The 14,665-nt window shown below is 40.6% G+C and overlaps 1 protein-coding gene across 2 annotated transcripts in view; it reads right to left on the reverse strand.

Annotated features, from left to right (window-relative positions):
* Nucleotides 1-6,802: 6,802 nt before the first annotated feature.
* LOC138520923 (cytochrome P450 2A13-like) overlaps nucleotides 6,803-14,665 on the reverse strand; it is a 172,134-nt gene continuing 164,271 nt past the window's right edge. Inside the window, exons 8-9 of one of the 2 annotated variants that reach the window (XM_069633351.1) lie at nucleotides 11,153-11,294; nucleotides 6,803-7,144 (exon numbers count right to left, since the gene is read on the reverse strand). In XM_069633351.1, coding sequence (XP_069489452.1) covers nucleotides 6,963-7,144; nucleotides 11,153-11,294 — 324 coding nt within the window. In that variant the 3' untranslated portion in view covers nucleotides 6,803-6,962. The remainder of the gene's footprint in view (nucleotides 7,145-11,152; nucleotides 11,295-14,665) is intronic. The other variant, XM_069633352.1, reaches the window with a different exon arrangement.

Consider the following 14,665-nt stretch of genomic DNA (forward strand, 5'->3'; position numbering starts at 1 on the left):
TACATGGGCGAATATAACTAGATTTGATTGAGAAAGGCCAGCTGGTGAAAGACCGCCCCAGGTCATACTGACTTTGCCTGATAGAATTATTGCAAAATTAAAAACCATAATCCCCGAGAAAAGAATTATTTGGGACAAACTTATGGCCTGTTTCCAAGGGAAGTCTGAGGTTGCTACCGAGTTCTTTAATCGGTTCAAACAGGTATTCTTGGATTTCAGCGGACAAGTATTAGGCACAGAGTCTGGGAAAAGGTCATTTGTGGACACATTTGTGCGTGGATTGCTGCCTGACATCCAGTTACAAATGATGTCTTCTCAGAGCGCTTGGCCGGCGAAGTCCCAATCAAAAGTACTGCATATGGCTCAATACTACGAGAATCGTGTCAATAATGAAAAAGATAGAGTTGAAAAACGAAAAGGTGATTTAAAGACTAAAGTACTATTACAGCAGATTTTTAGAGGCCCCAGAGGGGGTAGTTCGCAGATTAGAGGTCAGTATGTCCTGCAAGGGAATGTGTCCTTGGGTCCTGTGAACATTAACCAGTGTGCCTATTGTCGTCAAGAGGGTCATTGGCGTGCACAATGCCCCGTCCTTCGACAGAGGTCGAATAACACATTTGGGAATATGGGTAGACGATCCAGAGGTCGCCCGGGTGTACGGGGCCCTGGTAGAGGTCAGTTTGCACAGGATCCTCAGCAACCTTTTTCACAGGATAATCAGACACCGAGTGTGGATACTAGGAACATATTTGATCATCCTTCTGCTGCATATTTATCTGAAGAGGTTCCTTTTGATGATAATATGTTTCGTTAGGATTGCCCGAAGCAGGGTTTGGAACCTACACCTATTCCTGTGAATCAGAAAGGTCCCTACGTTGAAATGGTGGTGGGAAATAGGAAACATCAGTTTTTGATAGATACTGGAGCACAGAAGTGTTCCATTGATCATTCATGGGTTCCAAACATTCCACTGTCAGGGCAAACCAATGTTTCTGTAGGGTTTTCTGGCACACCAGTTGTTTGTCCAGTTTCTTCGCCGGTTCGCATTTCTTTGGGTCCCTCTATGGACCACTGTCCATTTCTGTTGACTTTGAATTGTGGAGAGAATTTGCTGGGGTTGAACCTGTTAAAAGAATTAAATGCAGTAATTTATTGTTCTTCTGATTGAGTGCGCTTGACGATTTCACCACAGCAATTTTCTGTCTCACAATTCTTGACTAGACCTTTGCCGCCAGAATTCATTAATGTACCAGAGAGCTTATGGGCTGTTGACGACAACGATGTTGGTGTTTTACAGATTGAGCCTGTTAAGATAGTTTTGAAACATGGAATTGAGCTGCCACGCATTCCCCAGTATAAGATTTCAGTTGAGGCGAGCAAGCTTTGAAATGCATTGTTTCTGATTTTGTGCATCGCGGGTTGATTGAGGAAATTTCAGGAAGTTTGTGCAATAGTCCGATTTTACCCATGTACAAGAAAGGCGTTAATGCAATTCCATTCAGTTTCATAAATGATTTACGTGCCATTAATAAAGTCGTTGCTCTGCAATTTCAAATTGTGCCTGATGTGACGACAATATTAACCATGATTCCAGCTACAGCTACTCACTTTAGTGCTGTGGATCTAAAGAATGCTTTCTTTAGTATTCCTATACACAAGGATAGTAGATACTTGTTCGCATTCACCTTACGGGGACGCTCGTTCACATTTATTCGTGCACCTCAAGGGTACACAGATAGTACTAGCATCTATAGTAGGGCTTTGAAAGAACAGCTTGATACCCTTGAATTTCCCTCTACTTGGACATTGCTTCAGTATGTTGATGACTTGCTTTTTTAGCTGTTGATTCTGAGAGCGCCTGTAAGGAGGGCACTGTGTTATTGCTTATTTATCTAGCTAAGCATGGTCACAAAGCTTCACTCAAAAAGTTTCAATATTGTTGCCAGGAGGTCGCCTATTTAGGCTATCTCCTGTCAAAGGAGGGAAGAAGATTGACACCTGAAAGAATAAAACACATTTCTGGCATGTCTGTCCCAAATACACAGAAGGAAGTTAGAGCCTTGATATGTATGGCTTCTTACTGTAGGCTGTGGATCCCAAAATGTTCACTAGTGATCAAACCGATGTTGGCCTTCTTGCGATCTTGGGGTTGGAAGGTACTTTCTGTCTTACTGATTATTTCGGGAATTCTGTTGTTCCTTTGTTGTTGTATTCAGTGTCTACCTAGTATATGTTCGATGCTAGGGGGATGTTGCACACAAGCGATAGGTACGATAGGACATAAATTGTATGCCCCAGATAAAACTTCCAAAGAATATATGTTGAAAGAAATGTTAGCGAATGACCTGATGGGAATAGATATTTCTGACAGCGATTCAGGGTGGGTGCATGGACGATGATGCATGGAGTTATTTGCACGGAGATCAGAAGTAGTTTAGCACTTGGCATAGGCCAAAAGGAGGGTTTGTAAAATGAGAAATTATATTGTGCCTCCTATTGCAGTGAATATATGTATATTGGCCTATGCCAAGCTGCTTGTAAGTCACTTATGAAGAAATCCGTATCGCAAGGTCCTGACCTTAAAATCAATGTAAGCTGCCATTTTAGGTCAATCCGCCATTTTAGGTTCGCTTTGTAAAGTCACCCTGTCAGTTAAAATGGTGGATGATGTCATTCCGAAATGCAACATGGCCGCCTTGACCTCTGCATGTAGCTAATATGTAACTTGCCCCTGCAGGCCACTTGTTGAGGTCGTGACCTGAGACCTTGTCCTTCGTTGACCTGTGTGTAAAGGATTACTCGTGCAATGAAACTAATTTGCGAGTATATGTTGAGAACAATGTATTTGAATACTGAACGTATAACTCTTGTTTAACTACATTGTATTAATTTTTTAGAAGACCTGCATGGGAAATCCCACAATACACAGTTGCCGTGTAGGCTTGTTGATATATGTATTAAACGCAAACCAGTTACATGTGGATATGCAAACTCGGCATGAACCCTAGATCAGTAATGTATTAGAGGAATATTAACCCGAAGTAGGGTTGGACATTGTGTTCGCAAATAGTATAAAAGAGCAATGAATTCTAATGTACAGCGTCTATCACTGAATACACCGAACCATGCTGGAGTTCGCTGTGTTGCACTAAGGGCCGATAGCTATCTGATTTTGTTCTGTTCTTTGTAACTGAATTCAGTATAAATTAAAGTTCTTTGTATGTTCCTTTGTAACCCGTGTTCGGTGTATTTCCTTTTGGGGTACTCAGCCTCGATATTTTGATTTTGTTTTCACAATACCAGGTTGTGCTCCGTCTCCCAGCGCTGATACACTTTATTCTACAGATGCCATTTGATTTGCTACTGGTTTTCTCAAATACAGGAGCATGAAGGAGAATTTCGAGAGAGGAGTGCAAATGTCGCCTGGGTGGGATTGAAATTGAAACTGCACGTCATGTTCTGACTAACTGTCCTTCTCACTTCAAACAGTTTTGGAATATAATATTTGGAGCAGAGTCCTTTGTGACTACTGCAGCAGCATTCCATGTTTGGTCAAAGATACATTTGCTGTACCCAATTTTTAAGTGACATGTTTAATTTGGTTTTAATGCAAATTGCTGGTATATGAAATTATGTATTTCTTTTTAGATCAAAAGAATCGTTTTTTATACATATATATATAGTCATTTGAGATTTTATGTGTTGTTCTATGCTTTGTGTGTATTTTAAAGGTAGTGTGAAAGGATGCTTAATGCACTCTAAATACACTAAATAAATAAAAAAAATACAAAAGGTTGTATGTATTTATAGTATTTATGGAAACTTGTGCACAACTGAAGCTCAGTAATGTTTTAATTCACTTAAACATACTAATATGAGGGCAAGGTTTTCATTTGCCTCACAGCTCAGGGGCAACGTGCTTGTCTTGGAAGCAAGACAACTCGGAGCAACACAGGTTTGATCCCCGGGTCCATGCTTAGAAACCTCTGGGTATTAAGCGCATTATAAATAACCAATTATAATAATAATTATAATAATAAAAGACAAATCCCATTGTATGGTCTGTTTAAAGACAGTAAGAACATTGGTAAAACTATCAAACGTGTATTTCAGCAACAACAAAAAATCAGAAAAACCTCATAGATCCTATGAGAAACCTGGGGGTATTCTCCAAGCGGACCTCCAGAATCCCTTATTCATGTAGCCAAGGAAGGGCTGAGGCGCTCAGATCCCAACCGTGGGGGTGAAAGAGTGAGAAAGGATCATCTGGATGGGGAAATGCAGGGTTGTGCAGAGAGGAATAACCCAGATGAGAAGTGGTTTATAATGATGAATAAAGAGAGGAGGGCGAGATCCCTGAGACCTTTGAAGGCTGCACCAGATCTGCCTACCTTCCTCCCATTGGATCTCTCTTGTCCAAATCCAACGACCCCTCCATATCTGGTAAATCCCCTAGAAACCCAAACCCTGCTACATTCGAGAACCACATCTCCCACAATCCCCCATGTTCATTTCACATTAATAGTCTTGATCATTCCCGTTTGTTTCACAAACCCTACCGACCTCACCCTTCTGAGTCTACTAAAACCCCTGGTACGAAGGCCATAATTCCTTATAACACCTTTTTCCCATACTACCCTGTAGGATACTTGGAAACTCTACCACCCCCCTTTTCCAACACAAACACTTTTTCACACTGTAGAAAACAACGGACTGACGCTAAAGTCATTTGCCTGACAGATTCAGGAAATTGATAGGAATCATGCACACCTGATGGTACTTTCTCTTCCCCACAGGGATAAAACATGGAGCACGAGAGCACTTACGAGCAAGGCAGACCCCACGACGAGACCACTATACAAGCAAGGCAGTTCAAGAGGAGGAGAAAGGTGGCGAGAATCGAAAGGGTAACAAGGAGGAAAGTGACCTTGCCCTTTCTGAACCTGACCAGTGAAGCCTCTGTGGAAGGAATTGTAAAACCGCAAACAATAGCCAGAGTGTGTGGCAGCGGATGTCAACGGTACACAAAGCATGCCTACGCTGATAAGCAGGACAGAGAGACGCCTGCTACCATGGTACCCTCCTTGACTCCAGATACAAGAAAAGCTAAGCGGTTCATCACAGCCGGTGATTCGAGGGGAGAACCAATAAAGAAACTGAACTGTGTTGCATGTAAGTTGCAAAGTGGCAAATTAAGAGAAGTTCAAAGAACGGTTAACCTTTTAAGGGAAAACCAGCTGAAGAGTGGTCCAGCTCCACGTGTGCTCTAACTCAAGAGACTCTGGTTGATCCCATGTTTGTTGAAATGACTGATACCAGAAGGCCTAAGAGGACCGCAAGGAAAAGGTCAAAGTGGTCACACAGGTGTCTAGTTGTGCAGTCAAAAGTCTTTGACGAAAGCTAAGGAAGATGAATCCCACATAGTGAAAAAGAGAAGGAACTGTGATTGGAAAAAGTTGGTGAGAGTGAACCCGACAGAGGGATGTCGATGAAAAGGGGCGAAGCCTAAAGCCGCAATGAACAATGTGTTGAAAAAGGTGAACCCGACAGAGGGATGTCCACAGTGAACTGTTTTAAAAGATTTAAAGATTTTTGAATGCCACAAGTAGAATTGATTTGAAAAGCTGTAGTGAACCTGATGGAGGGAGGCAAACATTTGAGAAGGGTCTGAGCCCGGAAGAGGAGGTGCAAAGGTGAGAAGCCATCAGCCACTGACAAAAGCCATAGTGAACCCGACAGAGGGAGGCAAACATTCGAGAAGGGTCGGAGCCCGGAAGAGGGGGATCCAGGCATGAAAAGTTATCACACAGCAATATGTGAATGTAACAGATAAAAGTGTTGGAATACAAGCCATAGTGAACTCGACGGAGGGAGGCTGATGTTCGAGAGGGGCATGAGCCGGGGAGAGGAGGACCCAGGAATGAAGAATCATCATGCCAAGTGCAATCCAAATTGAACTTTTGTTTGTTATTTTGAACCTATCAGGCCCACAGAAGCAAGAGAGTTAACTTATAAAGGTCCTGATATCGCAAGGAACTTTTGTGGATCTGAAAAAAACATCACCCAAAGTACCTGCAGGAAAGGAACTTTTTGTTTGTTATTTTCTGGAACACATCAGATCCTCTAAGGCAAGAGACTCTTTTGTAGAAAAAGAGACTTATCCACCGACGGTCCTGATACCTGAGAGCAGAAATGTAGTCTTGTGCTGGGAGAGCTTGAGCGTGGGCTGTGCTCCGGAGACCCGACTTGTCATGTGCTCAAAACGTGGGGAAGGGAGACCCCCGGCTACCACATTCCTAACTATTCATTTGTGAACACTTCTTTCTTTCTTGTGAAAACTATCCAACACTCTTTTGTATTTAATTGTAAAGATTGGCAAGTTTATTTTTTTTAGTATAGGCCCTTTAATTGACAAGACGCCACTAGGACTGTCTTATTATTATTTGATGGTCGTAGCATGCTCCCTTCTTAGATTTAGGTTTAGATTAGGCATTTTTCCAACATTCATATACAGTTTAATAAACACCCTTGAATTGTGATCACTTGTGTCGATCTTTACTTTTGCCACCATGAGTTCCTTACAATCCACTTAGATGTAAGGAGGGCAACATGCTAATCGAGTTTCTCCTGGGAAAGAAACATCCCCCTATAGTGATATTTCCCCAAATTCATTGCTGTTTTCAGATAGGCAAACCGTGAGTCGATGAAGAGAATCTGCCATAGTACATTTAACAATCCATCGTGCATTAAGTCTTGTAATTTCAGGAGAACAAAATATAAGAAAAGGCAACCATGTAAAAAGTAAGAGAAGAAAATCGTCGTTTATTGCGAAAATAGAAATTCTGGAGGTGTGTCTGAAGTGCGCTTGGGCGTTGTGGGAAGCTGCCAGTCAGAGGAAATGTGGTCATGTTTTGCTGTGTGCCCTTCTTCTTCCTTTGTGGCAGTCAGATGCCCCCTCAACTTTAGCGTGGAATTGCCTGGAGCTCATAAGAGACAGGGATGTTTAGAAAGCCACTCAATCTTGGCTTTATGTCGATGTCCTTTGGATCGCATGGAAACTGAAGCTTGAATTTCTGGAGGATTGTGGTGATGTATATGAAGAGCTCCATCCGAGCCAGGCCTTCTCCCGGGCAAAGCCGTTTCCCTAGAAAAAATGGTCACAGGACAGTAAATGATCTGCTGCTTTGTTACACAAGTCCTGTTACAAACGCTCATCAAGTGAACATTGCTAAAGCCACATTGATGTCACTCAAGCATCTAAGTTCATGTCTGACTGGATGCGGATGTGCAGATGTGAAAATGTCGCTCTGCACATATATTATCATGGTTTAACATGTGGTTGGATAAAAAAGTTGCGGGGAAGAAAAGGGTTAGAGATAACTTTTAATAATGAAAGTCATGTCAAAAAGCTGTAAAGGCCATTTATTGACATTGAGACCTACTTTAAAACCTCAATTTGATTTTTTTGGGAAGCATTTTGAATGTCTGCCTTTCATACCAATATTACTGATTTTATAATCTTAGTTGGAATTGTTTCAGCTTAAGTCAAAAAGAAGGGCCCAACAAAGAACACATACTGTGTGTTCCTTGTTGGTGAACAATTGCTAAATTCATATATGACCACACAGATCCTTCTAACACACTGAGCCCTCAAAGACGTGAGCAGGGGGGATATTTCAAGAACAAGATGCTTGCCTTGAAAGAAGACAATGACATGGAATGAATAGCTTAATTGTTTCAAATCAGTCCTGCACCCTCCAATTTCCGCAGCTCAATAAAATGAGTAGTTCATTATGTGTAAAAGCAATGCTGTGCAGTAGCATTGCTACCAATCGCTCTGGAGGTAGCAGCACTGCATAAAACACTGGACTAATAGTATTAGTTACTGGTTACATTAAGTATATGCATTCTTTGCTTCATTTTCATATGTCACTAGTAAAGCTAAAAGGTCAAGTAAAAATCAGTATTATTACCCTTTTGTATTTGTTGGTCTGCCTTGACCACATTGCTCCTGAAAGGTTATTGTGTGACATCGCTGTCAGAAGCCTAAGGACTCATAGGAATGTATTAATATTTTAAATTACTGAAAATTGCATGGTATCACCTGAAATGATGAGTCACAAAACATAGAGGTTACTGAGAAACACAACAATTCCAAAGTATTTGTATACCCTGCAATGCACATCTGATGCGTAATGACATTAACACTAATAATCCTAGACCCCCAAAAACCTTGCTACTGAACTTTAACCCTAAGTCACCTGAGCTGGGTGAACCTACTAGGCTGGCTAGGCACTGTTCTATACATTTGTCAGCTTTTTATAGAAAGAACATACATTTATCCCCTTCCACCGAGGGTTTCAGGTAAAGTGTATCTGTGGCTTTGCCAGATCCAAGAGGTGCATAGCACTCTCCTAATGCACTCAAATTATGGTGAAACAATTATTCTAGTAATTGACCTATATCCTAAGCAATAATAACAATGTTACCTATCTCTGAATTACCTTCAACCAACAGATGCATGATATATGTTGGGGTATTTTTGTGCGCCCTAAAAACACAGGACTTTGTGATTTTACTCTTATATTGGGATCATGAGCACCAAGCTAAGAAAAACAGACTTGGTGCGCACTAGGACCTTTTTTTCCTACTTTAGTCGTATTTAAATGGTGGTATTTTTTGTGGTGGTATTTTAGTGGTAGTTTGGTGTAGACTTAACAGGTCACCGGGAAAATGTAATATGAGGAATCAGCTCTTTATGATTTGCCCCAGTTAACAGAGTTTTGGTGAATCTTGCTTTATACTGCAGGCAGTAGTGAAATACCTCCTTAATTTTGTGCTTGTCAATATGCCATCAGAAGTAAGTAGAACACACAATAAATATATCAAAGGTGATCTAGTTCTTTTCAGTTAATTTATAAGCAATAGTTCATTATGACACTATACAGAACCGAAAGCGCACATCGCTATTTCCTATTTTCTCTTTTGCAGCTGTAACAGATTCTATTCTTCAGCCTTAAACATAATCACAAGCACATTTCATTGTCATTATTTCCCCTGTCGTGATAGAAGCTTTTCCACAATGAATTTCAATCACACTTTTAGTGTTGCAGTTCAAAACTGTAATCTAATGGCCTTGAAACATATTGTTCACTTTGGCAAAGCCTTGAGTTTTCAGTTTATATATGTGAACTCTGCTTCCTGTGCGGTGAAGCAAAACGCATGAAAATAGATTTTACGTTTCTAGTTGTAAAACTTCACACACCTCACTTTTACTTTCATGCTCACCTAAAGAATGCTTGGTTCAACATGCCTTTGCACAGCAGGGCTGAGATCCCGCCTCAGCTCAGCTGGGCAGTGCTCCCACTGAAAAATGTCTTCTCTGCTTTTCTTCCCTTTTCGATAGGACAGCTCAGCACATACTCTTCCGTGAGAACGCCCCCTTTGCCTTCTCTCCACATCCCTTTTAAGGCCTCTCTTCTGCCATCTGCCCATCAAATGTATGTTTGCCTACATAAAATGTAAGAATTGTCTGCCCATTGACAGTGATGTCACATGCCAATCAAACACTGCCTCCCTTTTTCCGCCCACTAGAAGGTTGCAGAGAGCACATGTTCTGCCAGCACCTTTGACAGTGATTCAAAGCAGAAGCAAACGATGCACAAAGAGTTACAATTCTCCAAGCTGGCTTCCTCTGGCAGAAAATGAACATTCTTGCTATTTTGAGCAATGTGACTCTTCACATTGCTCAGCTCACATCTCCCATGCAAAACAGCTTCAATTCTGCATGTTTATTTTCTTCTGCATTTTCCAAGCACATTGCACAGCCTGTGCTTGTCCCTCATTTAGTGTACCAATTTGTACAAATGATCTGCACAAACGAGCTATGGACCAAGTTGCCTTGAACATTGGTAAGGGGATTGGTTAGTAGGTTAGGGGTGTCAGTAAGTAAATACATTGTTAGTATTATATTTCATTGCAAGTCAGTGCATATTACCACAGTGTGGTGTCCAAATGATAAAATCAGCCTTTATGCAATACCAAATTAAACCCTCCTTTTATCTTGTATGTTTCTCTTGCTGCCAGGGTCTCAGTTCTTGCTAACATTCTGTCCTAGCAGAAATTCAGAGTCTCATGTTCCCTACACATTGCTCCACTTACAGGGAGCTGGGACAATGGTGGTGTATTATATTTCTTTCCAATTGCTAGAATAGAGTAAGTCCAGCAGAGGATATGCTTTGAGAATTTGATGTCTTTACCTGTTCTTAGACATACACCCACTATAGCTCATAGGAGCTTTTTTACAAGCTTCACAATTTAACAGCCAATTTGCCAAAGAATGTCCATCAGCAATCACTGAAGTAATTGATTCAAACCCATTTGGTCTCCGAGTCCCTGCAGTGGTAAATTATAAACAACCGCTGATAGTGGGGTTTCTCCTCATTCCACATGGACAAATCTGGTAAAAAGTAGAGATGATGCTTATTGTCAAGAATAACATAAACTGTAGTCAACTTTCTCCTTTTTCCTCTTTTGATTTGTGGTCAATTGCAGCATTTAATATCTCTCAAGTTTGTATTCTATCTGATCGATTGGCCACCAGAAATCTGAACCACATTTTTGTATGAGTTTTCTAATTTAGCATTTCATTGGACCACTTAGTTTTCAGTTACAATCTTTTTGGAGGACGTTAATATTTCTTGACATCAACCTTTCAGGTAATGTGACAACATTCCTTCGAAATATTGGATGGATTTGATTTATTTGTTTATTTAAGTTCTGACCACGTTAAAGGTAATACGATTAATCTCATCATACCCGGTGCATCCTGGGTTCATTATTGTTTTCCAACCCAGCTAGACCGCTTAATCCACATTACAGTCCCACTTCTTCACTTTCTAAAATTACTTTCATTACTCCAACACCTCACCATGGTTCACCACTGTTTTCCATCCCTCCTGCACCACTCCAAGAATAATCTCATTTACATTTTCATTATCTAGTGCAGACGTAGTCATTTAAGGAGTATGCTGCAGCAGGCCCTCTGTTAAAATAGTGAAATGATTGCAATAATCAATTAAATAAATGAATTTACATGTAAATCTTTCTATAATCAACTGTTTGACCCATTTAAGCTCTGGTGTCTTTCTACCTGTAGAGAACGGCATGAAGGCGTCATTGTTCTTAAAGCAGCCATTTTCATCCAAGAAGTGACCAGGGTTAAAGTTATCGGGGTCTTTAAATTTTGCTGGATCTCTAAGGACAGATGATAGAATGGGATATATTTCTGTACCCTAGAAATTAAAAAAAAGGTAATTACAAATGGTGTAGATGATCTCTTGAGGCAGAAAACTTGATGTTTTGCAAACATCATTCTAAAACTAGTCATTTAAATATCATACAGTCTGTTCCTTTAGAATTAGAATATAACTGATTTCATTTAAGGAGTCTTCTTGTTTCGGTATTTCTGACATGGAGATTGAATCCGCAGTGATCTTGATTTATTTATTATATTGATAGAGTGCTTAGGAGGCTGGGATCTATACAAAAAAATGACAAAGTACGCAGATAGACAGAAAGCAATCTTCATGCCATTTCATTTTTAACAGTTGCGAGGGTTAGAAAATAAGCTTTAAGAGAAGAGAAAATGGAGTGAGAGTAGAGATTGTACAGAACAAATAGCTAAAAGGATTCCAGAATTTAGCAGCAAGGAGAGAAAAGTTACGAAAGTGAGACTATTCACGATGAGGATGAGGGCCAATTAATATAGCCTTATAGACCTCAGGTGGGGTAATTATCTTGTGTTAATACTCGCCATCAAGTTATGGTCTGAGGCAAAGCGATAATGACCCCTCAAGGTCTATAAGCCTATTAGCAAATAGTGGTAAAAGCCAAATGTGTTTTGGAGTTTTCATGATGAAGTAAAAACATTACTTTATTAGTGAGTAAAGTTAATAGACAAAGTGAGTTAGTAAAATAAGTATATTTCATTTTGGAGTATTTAAATAAGCTAATCCTCAACAGTTAAGCACTTGAATTGCTTATACTAATTGGTTATACTAGAACAGGTGAAGAAAGTGAAAGCATAGTCCCATGTTTAGATTTCTCTTTTTTGTGTTAAATAGGATGTTGCAGCAAAGCAAAGCCCTCACAGAAAGAAAGTGTGTTGTTGAAAGAAACCTTGATTGGAAATGTCATTGTTTTTTTTCCTGTTTACCCGTGAAGACAACATGTTCACAGTGCAGTCAATACCAGTAGTTATTGACTGCACTCTGAACATTCTGATTTTCTGAGAGGAAACCAATAACCATCTCCAGGTGCTAATAAAAAATAAAGATGAAGCCCTGAGAGGCTGATGATGCGCAGTGGACCTAGATAAGGAACAAGATATAATATTCAGGAGTGTAGTGTCTAACATCACAGGATTCACAGGTAAGCGACAGAAGCCACATTGAAGACTTCAAGCAAGAAGGTAGAAGAAGCTTTATTTAGGTTTCAGGGAATTAGGTATTAAAGAGAGTGAGAGGTCAGGTAGATACATCATCATTAGGAAACTCAAGAGTTCCACTACCAGGAACATTCCATAGATTTGCATTGCATCAGCAATACAAGCACACACTATAAGGAGCTAAACCATGGATACATGAGAGAACAATAAAGAGATAATGAGACTTAAGCAATAATCCCATGTTCTGCTTGCCTCACCAGCCGGCAATGGCCACGGGCACAAGATAAAGGCCAGCGAGAAGCTAGTGCCTAAATGCTGAGCCCCGATGCTGTTACGTGGCCAGTGAAGCCTGCAGAATGTTGGATTATTGCTATTAGCACCCAGAGGAAAACCCTTGGGGTACTAATATCAATAGAGAAAAATCTGGCAGTGCTCCTTCTTTCTCAACATCGGCCGGGGAGAGTCAGGATTGCCATGGAAACGGAAGGCGTGGCTCTGCTTGGAGACCCTCTTCTATTACATGGCTTCAATTTGAAGGCATGCAGCCTTTGCAGTGGAACCCTTAGGATGTAACAGCAAACTTGTCCAACCCACATTGGGCTGCAGTATTTGAAGGCAAAAACCACAGAGTTAGAATACATTAGAATACATTCTAGACATAGGTGTAAGAACATTCTAACTCTCTTTTTGGCTCCTGCCTATACAAACTCATTAAAACAGGAATTGGCCTACTCTGATTGGCCACTTCAACAATGTGTTACATTCTACGTGCATTTCATCACAGATGACCTACTGCAAGCAGTAAGTGGGAAGAACAAAATATTTCCCTCACGGCAACAAACTAGATACAGTAAAAATGCCATACCTTGCAACCAGACAGTTTGGCAACCCATGTCATTCCCAAACCTTGAAGCATGTCCTTACAACTATTGCGTACATGTCTGCACATACCAAGGACACAGACCGTTATTTATTACAATGCCGAGGCTTTGGGAAAGGGGTTCTTTGTGAAAATACAATCTATGTCTAATTCTTGGACAATGACTCATATTTGTGCTGCCAGCCATCCTCTGCGTACTTGGCAGCCTGAAAGGTTCTCTAGGATGCTGCAGAGATTAAATCCAATTAAAAAGATTACACTTTAGTAATGTTCACAAGCCCTAAACTCAATTCAGTAGTCACAAAGCCTGGACTCAATTCAATAAAATGGCAGAAATGCTTACTTCAATAAATAATATTCACACAGTCTGTATTTTCATTTATGTTTAGGACATTGGACATACGTGTTTACATTCCTCCCTCTAGTTGATCTATCAACTATACCACTGTTCTCTTTCATCTTGCCAAGGGGAGTTTTTGGTAGCCATACATTGAAAATATTTTGCAAATACCCTCTGTACTTTTCTGGGCTACATGGCAAAAAGCAACAATTCCCATCACCTGTGGGATCAACATATGTTTCAAAATAATGTTCTGGATCGTTGGGGCATTCAAACAGTGTTCCTTCTGGGCCAATGGTGCATTCTATTCGAACCATGTAAGGCTTATCCTTGAAGGCCGTGCTTCGGTTCGGGTGTGGGTATTTTTCATCAGGAGGCTTTTGCACATGCGCTGTATTGAGAGAGTTATCATGGGTATCATTTTAGCCATCAGTCTTTTGCACCATATTACGACCAGTTGGCACGTCCAAAAAAGAACAAAATGATAATAGGCATCAATAATTTGAGAAGATTGATCATCCATGAGGGCACCCATGAAAAATTCGATGTGAACCAATCATTCTGTACCCTACCCTCCTTCTGCATGGTGGTGCACAAGGTGTTTAATGCCTGTATTGCTTGCATAAGACCGCCATTGTCCGCATCATTGGAAGGTTTGAACATGCAGCAAGAAGTGTCCAGCTTAGCGCAACCACGCCCCTGTGTGTCAATGAGATCAGGTATGTAACAATTATGCAAGGTTGTTAGTCTTATGGGCCAAAGTTCTTCCCTAATAGCATTTAACCAATTTTCTCTCTCATTGTTCATTTGAATAAGGTCCCACCTCATTATTTGCAACCACTTAAGATTGTTTAGAGCTGAACCTGAAGAAAAAAATGATTTTGTCTTGGCTGAACAATATGTATTCCTCTGGTATTTCATGTAGCCTGTCAACTTACACTTGAGGCAAATAGTTGCCAGCGATGCAGGCTCAGAGATCACGTGAACCCGCTGATGG

The sequence above is a fragment of the Ambystoma mexicanum genome, chromosome 13 (assembly GCF_040938575.1).
Source record: "Ambystoma mexicanum isolate Mex_15411 chromosome 13, UKY_AmexF1_1, whole genome shotgun sequence".
Lineage (NCBI taxonomy): Eukaryota > Metazoa > Chordata > Amphibia > Caudata > Ambystomatidae > Ambystoma > Ambystoma mexicanum.